This window comes from Varanus komodoensis, unplaced genomic scaffold, assembly GCF_004798865.1.
Source record: "Varanus komodoensis strain SLA01 unplaced genomic scaffold, ASM479886v1 scaffold6_2, whole genome shotgun sequence".
In the NCBI taxonomy this organism is placed as follows: domain Eukaryota; kingdom Metazoa; phylum Chordata; class Lepidosauria; order Squamata; family Varanidae; genus Varanus; species Varanus komodoensis.
Genome location: NW_025336346.1, coordinates 19030928 through 19047554, shown reverse-complemented (window position 1 = coordinate 19047554; position 16627 = coordinate 19030928). Strand labels below are relative to the sequence as shown.

Sequence of the window (16627 nt, the reverse complement as noted above, 5' to 3'; positions counted from 1 at the left end):
GTCCCAGCAAGGGCGGGGAGACGAGAGCAGGGCCAGCCTTCCCGCGCCGCTGTGTTTACAACCGAAGCCGACTCTTCCGGGCTGCCCTCTCCAGGCTCGGCCTGCTGCCCCCACTAAACCTTCCTCGCTCGCTCTTCCAGGCCGGGTCAATGCGGTGCCTTCCGCCGCCGGGCCATGGACACCAGCGACCTCTTCACCAGCTGCAAAAAGGGCGATGTTTGCCGAGTGCGGTGAGGCCCTGGGGGCGGTGGAGGGGGGCTTCGGGGCCTCCGAGGAGGCGAGCGGCCTTCTCTCCTGGGCTGAAAGTTGTCAGGGTGGTGTCGGGCTCTGGAAGGACATACACAGGTTGGCGCTTAGGAGCTTAAAAATACATGGTGGCCCCGTGTAGGTGGGTAACGCTTGGAGACTAACCGATTGGAAGGGGTAGAAGTTTGGGGCTGTAGAGAGGGTCGGTATGACCCCTGAGTTCTCACTCTTCTGTTTTATTATTTATCTCAAACAGTTGCATGCTGCTTTTCAGCAACCGAATGTTCTGAAAGTGGTTTGTATAGTAAAATTGAGCAACAAAGTGAAACATTATTGGCACGTATGTAAATGAGATGGGCAAGACAGCACTGCACCTATGCAGAATGTCGTTCCATAGGGCCAGCCAACTCAAACCCACATGTTTAGGCTTAAAAGGGAAAAAAACCCCTGCATTTTCCTACTGCTTCTGATGTTCGCTCTGTGCTACTTATTCCCAACATTTTATACTTTTTCCTGATTTTTTTCCTACTGGACAAGCTATGTTATGTACATGATGCCAGCTTTTAAGGATTGTATTTAAGGATTGCCAGATAGCAGTATTCAACAAAGGATTGGATATTAGTGAGTGCATGGTATTTTGTACAGGTGAATGAGCAGCCTGGCAGAATAGTGTTTTTCTTTGCTTTACAGTGAAATGAAGAGGACTATCAGTGGAGGGAAATATCCCCCACCACAGACATAGGCTTGCAGTGGGCTGCTGGAAGAGCAGCAGGACTTTTTGACCCTCTGTTTTATAGGCTTATTTACAAGACATATTATACCTCCTTCTTAAAACAAAATCCTGGGCATGTGTAATATATAATTGCATATAATGTTTTGGTGAGCAAAAGAAGTAATACAGTGTTTTTAATATGGAACATAAAGGATATGTTGCACAGTGACAAACAGCTCTAATGTATTAGTTTAGGATGCAATTCCATGCAGGCTCAGACTTTAAATAAAAATCCTACAAGGTGTAGGACATTTTTCTATCTGACTGCATAGGTTTGCACTTTTAATATCTTAAAGAAAATTCCTGCATGCTAGAAAAGAATGATATTTTCATTATGTTTACTAGTACTTTACCTTGCCTAAATTTGCCTACTTTCCTTCCCAAAGCCACTATGATTTGCTAGTAATATGACTGTTACCATGTTGCTTCATGTCTGTCATGAAGAAGTCCCCAGTTCTTGAAATGTTTTTAAAAGAAAAACAACATCTTCCTGGCTATCAGCTCAGTTTCATATCCTGAAACAGCTGACAACTTCAGATATCACCAGAGAACCAGGACATGAAAAACAGACATATAGAAGGATAAATGTTCTTTTAAGAATTTGTAAAGCTATTCCACCTTTTGTCAGAATAAAATATATTTATTTTAACTTCTTGTTGCGTTTAACTCTAATTTGTATGCTGGTTTTCCCATGACGGTGTGTGAATACAACACTGCCACCAAATGTCAAAACATACAGAAACAAACCGATAACTTTTATTATAGCAAGAATAAACACATATCAGCATAGTATGAACCATTTATTATCAGTTCTCATTTCATAACACGATTATAACACTACATACTCATTTGCATGATAGGCAGCACCAATCACTAAACTAATATTGATTGCAGCATACCTTTTCAATGTGAAGTGTTAAGTCAATAACGAACACTGGCAGGGTATCAATTAATTTTAATATCAGTCTTTGGAACTTGTAAAACCTGTGCATCCGTTTAAACCAGAATGCAATTAACCAGTAGAAATATACATCTGAGGCCTTCTGTGAGTTCCTCCACATCTGGCAGGTGGCTACTCATGAAAGGCCTTTTCTGTGCTTTGTGTCTATGTGACCACACATTAAGTAAAGAGGGATAATAGCCTAGCCTCAAACATCAACTAGTTCCCTTCAAATCTCTACCATGGCTGGTTTTGCTCATGTTTCCTACATTTCATTCATACTTTTCCTCCCTGGAGCTCAGAGTTTCCCCTCCCCGCCAGCCACACTTATTCTTGCAATTTCTCTTTGAGATGGGCTAGACTGAAAGATAATGAGCCATGTGTACATCATCCCTAGTCCTGGCCCAAAACTGTAAGCACTTACCATGTTAGCTCTCTCTTTTGTTTCCAGGCAACAAAACAGAAACAGCACCTGACTTTTCCCTTAATATTGTGTTCAAATTGTCTATTTGTACATTATTGGTTCACCATATAATTGATGGTGTTTAACCATGCTGTAGAACATAGCAATTTATGGGGATTTTGTCAGTCACTATGAAAAAAACAGGTTAAATATGTGCTACATAACCAGAATAGTTATGTAGAAGAGCAAATTGCAAAAACTAAAATGAAGAGGATTCGTTTATTGGTTTTGGGTGAGAAGAGGAAGAGGATTAATACAGGAAAAAAAGAAAAGTCCCCATGTTGCTTTTGCATGGGCACTCCCAGGCCTGTCTGGGACAATTTCCATGACAGCACTTTAAAACAAAAATAAAAATGTGTGCTGAACCTGTGATAGGAGTTGGATGAATTCTTGAGTTAAAGCTGTCCCTTTGTTCCTCTTTCAGATACCTTCTTGAACAGAGAGATGTTGAAATCAATGTCCGAGATAAATGGGACAGTACTCCTTTGTAAGTTCTGTGGTCTTGAGACACACATGTTGTTTGGTAACTTATACAGGATTTTTAGAAACACCATGTTCTTTCAAGCTTTACTGTATTTCCCCATCTCACTGGATACTCTTTACAAAAAAATCTTGTATCATGTTCTTACATGGTGCTCTTAGCACTCTCTCTCAGATAACACAGTTGACGATTTCTTTTACTAATAGAAATAAAGTTCCTAATTTGGAAGACTTAACTAGGTAGCATTGGAACTCCTACCACCACTTTGGTGTGATTATGTATTTCAGTAATGTGCTTAGAAAAGTCTGACTGGATTGAGGCAAAGGTCCATCTAGTCGATTATTTCATCTCAAAAAGTGGCCAGCAAGATGCTTCTGGGAAGCTTGCAAACAGGTTGAAAATCAAAAGTCGTGCCCTAGCAGGCAGCATAGCACATGGATCTCTCTGGCATTGCATAGCATTTACTTATGATGATGTACAGGGGAATCAATCCTTAAACCATTGCATTATTCACTAGACTGTTACTGGAAAAATTCAAGGTGTTGGATTTTGCCTTCAGAGCAATAAACTTAGGCCCTGGATGTGTGGAAGGCTGCATTCTCCTGCATGAACTTTATAGTATACTCTGGTAATTGTTAGGGGCCTTCTGGGTTAGCTCATTCTCTGAACTGAAGTTCATAGAGATTGGGAAAAGGGCCTTTATCATTGTGGCAGCCCAATTCTTCACTGCCTTCCCCAGGGAGGTTGATGGCAATCACATAACTGTCTTTCCAGTAACAGGTAGAGGCCTTTTTATTCACGCAGGTGTTCAAATGTCATCCTCTAGGCCATAATTGTGTTGTTTTGCATGACAGTTACTACTCTTAAGCCGTTTAAACATCTTGTTTATGTAAGCTGCTCTGGAATCATGCACTGATAGAACTGGTTCTAAATACTGTTGTTGTTATGTGCCATCAAGTTGTTTCTGACTTATGGTGACCTTATAAATGAATGATCCCAAATTGTCCTATCCATGACAGCCTTCCTCAGCTCATCTAAATACTACTAATTATTAAATTAACAGATAGGATTCCTAGGATTCCTATTGGTGATGCATAGCAGATCAATACAGCACTGCATATTTCATTGTATCCTCTTTCCCCCAGTTGTGGCTTATGTAGCATCTTGTTGAGAACAAAGGCAGCTCTGTTTTCATAGTTCCACCCTTTTATTTGCATCACGCCACTTTTGTGGTCTTCCTAGCTTGTGCTAGAACCCAGTTACTGTCTTTTATATATATAGAAAACTAAACTGCATAGTAATGTGATATAGGAAGATAAAAATTACTACTGAATGCCTGTGACTTTGGGATAAAGCCAAGAGCAAATATGAGCTGAAACATAATTTTTGTTTGATTTTTTGAATCTCTTGTGTGGTCATGATTGAGGTGGCTCTTTTTTTTTCTTTTCATGCCCTTTAAAAGATAAGCAAGTGCAGCAATAAATAGTTGGTGATGAATGCTAGACAAATAATCTTATGGAGCAGTTTACAAGTGCTTTGCTATTTGCCTTGCTCAGATTCTTTTCTAACATTGTTTTCTACTTGCGTGTTGCAAAAGTGTTATCTTGGGCTATTTTGTAGTCCTTAGGAAGAGAAAGTTAGGAAGGAGCCCTTTGGCTCATTGTTACAACTGAAAAAAATGAGAATATGTAAAGACCTGGACTCCTTCATGGATCACTGCCTTGTCGTGGCGAAGGGGCTTGCGTAGCTCAATGAAGCTATGAGCTATGCCGTGCAGGGTCACCCAAGATGGACAGGTCATAGCAGAGAGCTCTGACAAAATGTGATCCACTGGAGAAGGAAATGGCAACCCACTCCATTATCTTTGCCATGAAAACCCTAGTACCAAAAGGCAAAAAGATATGACATCGGAAGATGAGCCCCTCAGGTCGGAAGGTGTCCTGAAAAAAGGTCTCCCAGCCCTCTAATATTTATTCAAGCATCGCATCTCTAAAACTGCTGGATCTAGGACCTCTGTTACCTTGCAAAGTTGGACTCTTGGGGATCATAATACAGTCAATCATTTAGTGAAGTTTTCATTTCTGCAGGTATGTTTTCAATCTCTTTGCTTTTCTTAACAGGTATTATGCTTGTCTCTGTGGACATGAAGAGCTTGTTCAGTACCTTCTGGCCAATGGTAAGTTCAACATCTTCCTTCTTCTGAAGACTGTCCAATATATGTGGTCACTTTTGTGTGTTTCTAGAATTATCTATGTGAAACTGCATCACATTAAAGGCAATGTATAGTCTTGGTGCTGATGAAAGACTATATACATAATTGTGTTGAGAATGGAATCTCTTGGTTCTGATGGTTCAGCAGCTTGAATGTTTTTCCCAGTGAAGACCTTTTCTTGTGTCTTAGGCCAATACATGATTAGCTTTTTCAGATCCTAGCGTGAAAGTAAAACAGGATGTTGGCAGTTTTGAGATGTTGGCACTAGTTTCTTAATCTAGTTTGCTTGATGGGATTTTCTGGCATAAAATGGACAGAATGTTTCATAAAACATCATGAACTAACATAGTTACTGAATGTGCCAATTTTTCATTATAAAAATCAACATATATAAATTAGGATTCATTGGTGATAATAGTTCTGCTTTTTTAAAAGACTTTCTACGTCTGTTCCTATTGTAGCAGTCCAGAAGTTCATGGGTAAACTGGACTAGATGGAAATCTAGTTTTTCCAGCATTTCTGGAAGAATTCAATCCTCCCTAAAACACAGTGTAAATCAGTAGCATCCACCATTCTGTTGAGTGAGTATTAGAAATTCATAGTAGTTGCTTTGGCTTAGAGTTCTCTCTAAGCTATCAACATCAAGGCTATCAAACATCCAGTCTATCTCTAGCAAAAAGATGTGGCTATCTCTAGGGAACTCTGCAGCTACTGATCACACATCACCAAATGCATCATATAGTTCCCTAGAGATATTCACGGCTTTTCATTAGAGATATTTATATAGGGTTTATGGCACTCTGCGTGTCTATAATTGCGGGTTGTTTCTAACCGAGACGTTTATAACCTGAGAAATACATCTAAAGTATATTCTGCTGAGACAGTCACTTTCCTTCCTTCCTTCCTTCCTTCCTTCCTTCCTTCCTTCCTTCCTTCCTTTCTTTCTTTCTTTCTTTAAGATATTTGTATGCCGTCCTTTGCAAGAACCTCAGGACGGTTTACATAATATACCTTCCCGACCCTTAATATCAATGGTGGAGGTCATCTTTTGGGAACTGTCCTTCCGAGAAGTAAGGAGGACAGCTATCGAGTAGAGAGTTTTCTTTGTTGTGGTGCCTTGATTATGGAACCAGCTCTCCAGAGAGGTTACCTGGTGCTGACATGCCATACTTTTTGGCACTGGACCAAGACCTTGTTATTTTCTTAATGTTTTAATGGTTAGAATGTTTTACTTTTATATTTTAGGGTATGGTGCCTGTTATGGAATAACTACTTTTATGAGCTAGTTATTTTGTTATTTTTATTCATTTTGGAGTGATCAATTTAATTGAATTTTTCATAGTAGTTAAGAATTTAATTATTTGAATTTATTTAATTATTTATATTTAATATTATTGTTAGGTCAAGCAGAGTTATGCATGGCCACTGTTAATATGAGGACAAGAGGTGGGTAGGTTGGCAGCTGAGAGATTTTTAGAGACTTTTTAGAGAGATTTTTAGATATATTTAAAATGATCCTCCGTAATTATGTTTATTGTTTTTATTGTAATTGTTATATGATGTAATTATGAACATCTATTTAAGTAGTGCTTTAAAAAAAACCATTCTGGGAGCCCTGTATGGCTGTTGAATGGCATATAAAAGCAATAAATAAATAAATGACTATCAATTTCTTTCCCGAATCTCTAGTGTTCTTTTTGTAAAGTGATTTGGACTTGGTTCATACACAATGCTTATTTAACTTAATTGCTTGTTTCCCTTCCGAGGGTTTGTCTGATAGTTGATTAAAGAAACCATTTCCCCCTCATTCTCTAGATTGTTTCCCTCTTCTTTTGCCTGCTCCCTACACTGAATCTTAGATGTTTTTGTGGCTTTTTAGTACACAGGAAACCAGCTAGTGTTCTTTACCCCCACTCTCTTCTGCTCTTACGTGCTCATCCTCAGTAGCCTGGTAAAGCATCCCAAGAAACAACCTGCTGTTCTGTGTTCAAATGTAATGTCAGTGTATGATTTAAACAATCGAGAGGGCACAACCTGACAACAAATTGTTGGTTCTCTTTCTGGGTTTTTCACTGTTTAAATCATGGTTAATTAGTGTGGATGGGTTTTCACATCATGACAACCCAAAAGATAACAATCCATGGGTTAACATAACGTGAGTTAGGGTTTTGTTTTTGTTTTATCAACCAGGTCATTCTCAGATATTCTTGTAAGATAGTGCAACTCTAGACAGCATGTCTAAGGACCCAGTGGGTATGCCTTTACCTGCCACTGTGTTTTGAGTCCTATTTTCATTTACAGGGGATTTTACAAGCATGTTCTAATTTGCATTTTAATAAAATATTTCATCTCTTTCTTTATGAATGTAACAGGAACTTTCTCTGGGAAATATTGTAAATTGTATTGAAGCTGATGGTAGAATTATTCAGCAGTTTTTGCTAACTGAGCAACTTGGCAGCTGTACCAGACAGGGATTGATTATTAAGTTTTACTTTACGTGATGACCTGTGTTGGGATCTGAAGAACTCACCAAAGTGCTAACATTGAGGTCTGGATATTTATTGGGGTGAGGGTGGTTTTTACTGTTTGTTTCTTTGTTTTTTGCAGAAAGTTGCATTTTATATAGTATGTGTGATAGGGCAAATCATAAATATGGCTTTATTTACAGGTGCAAAATGTGAAGCAAACACCTTTGATGGGGAGCGCTGTTTATATGGGGCCTTGAGTGATGCTATCCGGCGGGTGCTGAAGGAATACAAGCAGATCACAGCAAAGTGCATGAAGAGGGACTACTATGATGTCTTCCTGCAACGGTGAGGAGATGTATCCTGTTGTTGGGAGGATGGCTGTCTTCATTGTTGACTTGTGAGCTGAGGCAGGGTTTGACTCCATCTTTCATGTTACTGCCTGGAATGAATGGTCTCTTGTCTTTATTATTGTAAGGCGTAATACCTGAAGTTGGTCTGAGGGATGATTCAAAAGCTTTGGTTAGTGCAGAACATGGCAGTAAGAATTTTAACTGGTTTAGCCAGATGGAGTTTTAGTACTCCAATTCTGGCTGCCTGTTTGTTTCTGAGTCCAGAGCCATTGCTGCTATTTAGTCTGCAGCTGTTACACGGATATGTTTGTTGTATTTGGGTTTAATTGATATGCTTGGTTATTTGGTGTTGTTGAAAATACATGGTTTATGTGATAATGACAATTCATCATGGGCAGTGGGCCATGGTGTTTTGTTGTTTTCGCTGAACCTGGAGCAATTCCCATGGGGTGGCTTGCTTGTGGGCAAAAAACCACCTGAACAACCCACGGTGTGTTGCTGAATTTGTTAACCCATGATGGGTTGTTGTGCCATTCAGATCCAGGCAGGTGTACCCTCTGTGGGCTGTGGAAAGTGACTAGCAAGCCACTTACCAAGAGCAGCAAGATCCCCTTGCTACTCTTGCTGCACCATCCTTGGCCAGCACCAGCTTTCCCACCAGTACGCAAGTGGCATAGTGGAGCGCCTGCTAGTGGGTTGGTGTCCCTGCTGCAATTGTGAACCATTTTGTGGCCACTGCAGCTGTTCCCCCACTTTCCTCCCCGCTCTTTGGTTTGTTTTCTCTGATAGCTGGTGACAGTCCCTTCAAATCCCCCAAGCAGCCCATTAGAGGGGGCAGTTGCACGTTCATCAGCACTTTTATTTTAAAAAAAGAACAAGGAGTATGCACAAATGTTTTTGAATGTTTTTAATTAATTATTTAGTCGGGCCTGGGTGGGTCTAAAATGGTGTTACCCAGACAATGTCCTATGGGGTGTCTGCTGTCAAAACGGAGGAGGCACACACCATTGGCCCTGACTGATCCAGAGAGGCTGCAGAGAGCTTTATTTTTCACTTATTTTCTCTTTGGCACCTGTCAGAAGGTGAGCTGTAGAGAGGAACCAAAACTGTGTATGATCTTTGCTCATAAAAGACAGTTAGTCTAGAGGTTCGGCTTCTTTTGGACCTGCTTCTCATCATTTTTCTTTTTCACTGTTTATTGAAATTCAGAAGGCTGGAGAAAATGAAAGACTGCAAGCCACCCCTTTTACAGGAGCACAGAGCTTTAATAGCTAGCTGTCAAAACTCCAGTTCCTTTTAAAAGGGGTTTCTTGACAGAGCTACCAAGGTGAGTCTTGCATATGTGAACATATTCAGATATCAGGTGCAACATGGATTGTTTCAGGAACAGCCCTCCCTTTGTAGCTTATCTTCAGGGTAGATTGTTAGGATGTGCAACACCCCCCTCCGCTGCAATTGTCCTGGGGAAACTTGCTGAAGGTGTCTTTAAATGTTGAAAGAATATGCTAATTTACATTGATTCTTCTTAGAAAGTGGAGCATCTGACTGCGTGTTCCATTTTTTTCTCTCTACAGTTTTCTGACTATTCAACAGATTTTTTTTCTCCTGAATTTCTTTCTAGGCTTCTGGAACAGGGCTACCAAAGTGACATTGTCTTTATTGTCCATGGGAAATCTTTCTGTGCCCATCGCTGCATACTTGGTGCCCGAAGTGCATATTTTGCAGAAATGTTTGAGAGCAAGTGGAAAGGGAAGAATGTCATAGTGCTCAAGCATCCACTGGTGAGGAGATCCACGCTTTGATTTTTGAAGAATGTGTCTGCTGTTGATGCTTCTGTAGCTGCCATTAGCCAGAGGTTAATGACTGATACGATGCAAAGGGCCTGCAAGAGGGCACAAAGCGCCTACAGCAGGGAAGGGAATTAGCTCATCCAGTTTTCTGTATTCAACTAGCAAATGGTCAGCACTGAATTCAATCTTACATAGATATATATGCATACACCCACATAAACATAGGGATGGGGGCTGTTCGCACATAAAGCTAAGAAGTTCCATGAAGTTGCCTTGTTTACCTTGTGTCCTGTGTACGCACACTGGCAAGGTAACGACTCACGAATAATTTCTGTGTGCCTCCAAATGGCGGCACACATTCCATTGGCTACCCATGGCTGGGAATCCATCCCGGAGTGCATTGCTCCTGCATGCATTGCCTGCCTCTTCCACATTGGCCCGCGTGCTCCCTTGGACATATTCTCAGCCATCAGCCACTTCTTTTCCTTGCTGTTTCACAGCGCTCACATTTTCTCATTAGAGTAGGATGGTGGCTCCACTGGGGCAGCAGAGCAGTGACCAGGCAGGGGTGCCAGGCATGGCTGCCCCCACAGTTGCTGCTGCTGGAGGTGCTCCCCGTTCTCCTGGCTCATGCATGCTCTCCAGGGCTTGGCTGCCCTGCTGCTGCCATGACTGCTCCTCATCCTCCTCACCTCTTTGCTCTGTTACTTTTCCCCTCACCACTTGCCACCATGCTTGCCTTGCCACGCTCTGCCTGGTCAGGTCACTGGGACCTGCGCCTTGCACAGCAGTGCTGGCTGCTGCCTCGTGGGGGCCTGTCCCTCAGAAGAGGTCCAGAGGTCAGGGGAATGACCGTGCCGCTCTCATGACACTTGTGCTCTGCCCCTGTGTCCTCACTTCTTACATGCATGAGAGGCGGGGCACTGGGGAGTGCATGCCAAGAGGGGGATGGGGGCATGGAGACCACTAATCAGTGACCCGTCCACCAGCAGCTCAACTGTTACTAGGCAGACGGGGCAGCAGAAAATGGTGGCTACTCTTCCTCCTAAGTTCGCTGGCCAAGATGGGAAAACCATGGAAAAACATTGTAATTCACACAGAAGGAATGCTGGAATGTGGAAACCTTAGAACACACAGTTGATTCTCTGTGGTGATGGTAACCAAATGTGTGACATTTCACCATGCTTCTGGTATTCGCACAGGACAAGCCATTCCTGCCATGGCTTTTTGTTGTGTGTGAATACAGCCAGAGGGAAAGAGAGAGCGCCTGGTACTCTGGGTTATTTAGGGTGAAACCGTCCAGAGTTTTAATGTAAGGTTTGCTGCTGTTTAGGAGCAGGGTATTCCTGGATTGTTTTGAAAGGCTGATTCAAAGGAGAGCAGGAAGGAGGTGGTGAATTCACTTGCTTGCTCCTTCTGTGCGAATTGCTGGTTTGTCCAATTGTCATTAGGTACACTACCACTGAACATGGAGTTTCTATTGATAGGCCAATCCTCTATATGTCTCTCTAATTCTCTTTGTTTTGAAATTTAAAGAAGCATAACATTGCTGGAGCATATTACAGAGCATCCATAATCCTTCTATATTCTGTGTTGAATATTATAGCCATAAGCACCAATTACATGCATGCTGTAATGGTCAGGAAAAGCTGTTCATACTGCATAGCAAAATTCCAAGCCATTGCATTGAACATACAAAATCTATTAAGGCCTGTCAGCTTTACCTGTTTGCTTCTGTTGTGCTCTTCTTTTTAAAATGAGTACCCTTCTTTCCAAACAAATTCAGATTACCTCCTTATTTAAAAAAGGCAACCAGTTGAAAGCAGAAACCTCATATATTATCTAGTTCCAGTGTACAGGTTTCTTATGCTTAATTTATATGCTTGCTTAAAGTTTCAGGGCCTACTAAAGCCTGCCCTGTGTATGCAGCAAAATGAGGTCAGAGATAGACTTCTGAGGTGAAGCACTGCTTCATTGGGACTGCAAGTGTGGGTGCCATTAAAAAAAAAGAAGAGCCTGTAGTGAAACTAGCACATCAAGGGCAGAAGTTCTCAGCCAGCACTTTCCCCGCTATGCTAGTTTTCTACTTGCTGCAGAACACTTGAACAATCAAAAGTATGATTTTTCTATCTTCACTCTGAATGGTGCAGTCCTTTCAGCAATCTCTTCTTGCAGAGATGGTGAACCTGAAATTACTAACCAGAGTAGCTTCAGTTTCTTTAAAATGTCAGTTGACTAAAGGGGAGATTAATCTGGACTTTGGCCAACCAAATACTAAATCAGTCCATAGGCTGGGAATGGTGAGAGTTGTCATCTGGCACGCTTGGAGAGTACCATGTTAGGGAGGGCTGGCCTTAGAATTTAGCTCTTATTAATATGGGTGTCTGTTTCAGACTATAGCATTGTGCAATCTCTGTAAATAATTCCTTTCGTTTCCTTGTACAGATCAATCCAGCTGCCTTTGGCTCCCTTCTGCAGTACCTCTATACAGGTAGGGTTGGTTATGTGCTGCATTGTTACAATACTTGCTGCTTTTGAATGTTATATCCTTGAGAAAATGCATTTTACTTAGGTGTACATGTTGTGCTTAATTTTCCTTTCGGAAAATTAGAATTTGCCTGGTTGTCTGGGTATATTTTTTTGGGTTTTTTGTAATGACTGAACTGGTGGAATACATTAGTTACTGAAAAAGGGTGGGTGATATAAACAACAGCCTTGAAAGGAGGGCATAGAGGTGAACAAGGCAGTGATATTAGAGCCACTGAGCACTGTTTGGAACCGCATGTAACTTTCTAAGAACAATTCAGAGCAATCAGCTTGACACATACAATCCCTACTGCTCCAAATATCTCCCAACCAGCAGTAAGGGCCATGACATTCCCAGGGATTCATGACCCAACTCTGCCTCGGCACTCTTCTGGTATGTTGTAGAGCTGCAGTTTAGTTCAGCCATTGATTGGTTTTTAATTGTAAAAGCAGCATGCCACTTGTCCTTTTTATTTCAGAATTCTTCATCTTGAAAATACAAGGTTGCAGTCCTATACACATTTACCAGGGAGTATGTCTCATTGAATTCAGTGTAACTGAACTTTTCTCTAGACATGTGTAACATTGTGCGCTCCATTTCCTTTTTGGGCAAGATGCTTGAGCAGGTGGTGGCCAGGCAGGTCCAGGCACAGTTGGAGGAAACGGATTATCTAGATCCATTTCAATCTGGTTTCAGGCCAGGTTTTGACCTTTGCCAGGAGAAAGACAGGAGGAGGGTGTCCCTGTTGGTTCTCCTGGATCGCTCAGAAGCTTTCGATACCATTTATCCTTCTGGAAAGGCTGGCTGGGTTGGGAGTTAGAGGCCCTGCTTTACCGTGGTCCCACTCTTACCTGATTGGCTGATTCCAGAAGATGGGGCTGGTGGATAGGGGCACTCACCTGCTGACAGAGGCAGGCAGGTAGGGACTGATAGGCCCTGTCCTCTATCAATTATACTGGCTGCTAGTTGAAGTTTGGGCCTTCTTCAGGGTGCTTACATTAATGTACAAAGCCCTAAACGGTTTAGGGCCTGGATATCTAAAGGAGCATCTCTTCCCATATGTGCCTGCCTGAACCCTCAGGTCATATATGGGTGTCCTTTTCTGGGAGCCACCTCTAAAAGAAGGAAGGTGGCCATGAGGGGAAGGGCCTTCTCAACTGTGGTGCCCCATTATGGGATCAGCTCCCCAGTGCTGATTTCATAATGCTGGCACTGACTCTTTACCTATTTTGGTGCCAGGTTAGAACCTTTTTATTTTCCTGGCATTTTAATTGTTAATGGACTGTCAGCTGTTAACTTTATGGATTTTATATTGGTTTTTATTCTACTAGTTCTCGGCCTGGTGCAATTTGGTTTTATCTTACTACCTCTGACTGTTATTGTGATAGCCTTTGTAACCATCTTCTGATATATTGTAACTGGTTGTGATTTTCTGTAACATATGATGTGCTTTATAGATTGCTGATTTGTAAAACATTCTGAGAGCCAGTCTGGTTAATTGAACAGGTTATAAAAACCATAAATAAATAGAAGACTATTATTTTGCTGAATTTTCCTTCATCAGCAATATTATTTCTGGGTATTCTGCATTCATAGAATGAGTATGACTCATCGTCCCTCTTTTGCTCCGTAAGACATAGCTTCACACTGTATCCTTGAAATGCTGGAAAATACAGCAAAGTGCAATGTTTATACCTCTTTTTAACATAAAGGTACAACTTAAGTTAAATTCCTAGAAGAATTTTTGGATTTCAGTCTGGTCTTGGAAGAAATAGACCTACATGTTACATTCCCTATCTTATCCTCTCTGGTTGTGTTCATCAGTATTTTTTATATTTAGTACATTTATGTATTATGAATGGATTTACTGTAGTTTAAACTTAAATTTTTAAAATACTATTTAAGTAATAATACAACAAATGATACAAAAGACAAAACTACAAGTACAGAATTCTGTCAGGTTGTATCTTTGACAAATGTTATTAGAAATGGTTCAAGACCAGTAGCTTTACTAGGTGTGTAAGTAGAATTCCAGAAAATTAAGAGCAGTTCTCATTTAATCCACTGGATGGTGTTGGAGTATAAACTTGCAACTCTGTTTTATAGGAATGGCTTTTGCACTTTGGTGAACAACAAAATGCTGACATAAAGGAGCTGATCTAAAGGGTGACTGGTTTTGGTTTTTCTTTGCCAGGGCGTTTAGACATAGATGTTGAATATGTGAATGACTGCAAAAGATTGGCCAAACAATGTTGGCTCCAGGATCTCATTGATGACTTGGAAACGAAATGTAAAAAGGTGTACGAATTCGGTAAGCCCTGCCATTGCACTGGCACACTAGTTTATAAGAAAGTGGAAAATCAGCCACTGTTTTTGTTTTGATGAATCACTAATTGAATGGCAAAATATAAATGTAATAATAATTGTTTGTTGTACTTTACCCTTGCACGTTGGAGATCAGAATCCAAGAAGTTAACAACCTAAAACGTATTAACATAGTAACATCTGTTAAGCATTTTGTTTGATCCCCTTCTAAAGTTATCAAAGGTAATGGCCATTGCCTTGTCCTGTGGCCATTAATACCACATGCTACTTGTACAGTGTGCATTCTTTTGTCAAGTCCTGAATTCATTGAGTGACCTTAAGTTCTACTTTTGCATGAGCGAGAAAAGTTTCTCCTTTTGCTTTTGCAAAAATGAGGTTCCTGTAGTGGTTTAGCCCTGTTAGATAGTATGTCTGTCTAACATGGGTATTTATAGTTTTTCCTTCCAAAGAACTCAAAGCAGCTAACATAATTCTCCTTCTGTTTTCAATCTTACCCTCACAACAACAACCCTGTGAGGTGGCTTAAGCTAAGAGTCCGTGATTGGCCCAAAGTCACCAGTTAGCTTCATGGCTGAGTGAAAACTAGAACCCGTATCTCCTGAGTCCCAGTCCTGCACTCTTAACCACTACACCACACTGTAACGCAGTGAAGAGCAGCACAGTGAATTCACCCAGCTTTGTTGAAATTTCCCTATCATTTCTTCAGCAGCCTGTCACTCATTTATCCTCCACTAGTCCTATTGCCTTCCTGGATTTCCAGCCTCTAATGTATTAAAATATTTTATATTTTGGTTTAAAGTCTGTATAATATGATCAAACTGTGTTTCTCCTTGACTTACTGACTCATTTGTTAAGCCAGCGTTTGTATACCACTTTGTCCGAGGTAGATGTCCACTTTTAGTAGGAAGCCTTTTGCTTCGTTAACTTTGCTCATTAAATGTTTTAGCTTTCTCTTGAACTCTGTGATAGGTATTCTTTCTGAGTTTCTGTTACTGTGGTTTTTAAACATCTAAGTATCTGGAAGAGACTTAACTCCTTGGATTCTCCTTTTCAGCTATTCTTGAGGAATTAAAATTGATTCCTGGTCAAGTGTATCCCATAAGAACTGCATGCAGGAAGTTATGCTGTCTTGATTTGGCTAAGAGCTGGGCATGGAGGCCATACTTAGCTGTTTCTGCTGAAGAAAGAGAGTGTACTTTTTGTGCTTTACTGTTAAACACATTTTGTGTGAATATTAAATGTCTTGTCCAGTTTTTCTGCTCATCCAGACATTTGATCAGAACTAAAGCAGGCTAGTTATGTTTTGGATGAAAGTGGATTTGTCCATGTTTTTCTAAACAATGGCCTAGCTATTCTCTTGATATCTTAGAAAATGAATGGGATCTTATTGCTGAGGGAATCTTACTGGGGTCTTATTGCTTGAGACCATATGATGACGGAAGGAAGCTTTTTGCATGAGTGAACAGAAATGTGAATGTAGCTGCCTACAGCATAACCTCACAGACAGCGCAATATTGCCTGAATACCTCTGCACCATAAAACCTACGTCACCTACATGTATCTTCCCCTGGTTTACATCATAGCATACCCAGATGGAATGTCTTTCCTACGAACAAGGAGTGATTATGTCTTTTTCTGAGACTTATATTGAGAAATTAGCAATCCCTCTGACAAAGGAAGGAGTGGGAAGGAACCATGTGAGCAAATTCTCTCTTCACCCGCCCTGCATCCAGCCTTTTATATGCTGGAACAAAGTTGCTAGAATTAAAGAAAGTTTCAAGAGGCAAAAGGTATAATTACACTATCTGCTGACAGTAATCGGGTGTCTTTTGAAAGGCTTTATGTAGCCTGTTCTCAATTAGAAGGTGGCAGGTGTCAGCCCGGTGTGGGGGCAGCTGGTAGTTGGAGGGTCCTTTCCCCACTAGAATTTGTGGCATATCTGGATTAGAATCAGCTACCATTCAGGGCCATGTCTCATTGGGTATGTTGCCTTTTGAGAAAAAGATATTGTACTGTGGTAATTTTCTTTTGTCCACCTTTTAATGGAATGGTA

At 41.0% G+C, this 16627-nt stretch overlaps 1 protein-coding gene across 4 annotated transcripts in view; it reads left to right on the top strand.

Moving 5' to 3' along the window:
• ABTB1 (ankyrin repeat and BTB domain containing 1) overlaps nucleotides 1–16627 on the top strand; it is a 41779-nt gene continuing 25152 nt past the window's right edge. Inside the window, exons 1-7 of one of the 4 annotated variants that reach the window (XM_044451187.1) lie at nucleotides 1–230; nucleotides 2846–2908; nucleotides 5023–5078; nucleotides 7783–7927; nucleotides 9554–9713; nucleotides 12168–12213; nucleotides 14444–14560. In XM_044451187.1, the coding sequence (XP_044307122.1) occupies nucleotides 175–230; nucleotides 2846–2908; nucleotides 5023–5078; nucleotides 7783–7927; nucleotides 9554–9713; nucleotides 12168–12213; nucleotides 14444–14560 (643 nt within the window). In that variant the 5' untranslated portion in view covers nucleotides 1–174. The other 3 variants (XM_044451185.1, XM_044451186.1, XM_044451188.1) reach the window with 3 other exon arrangements.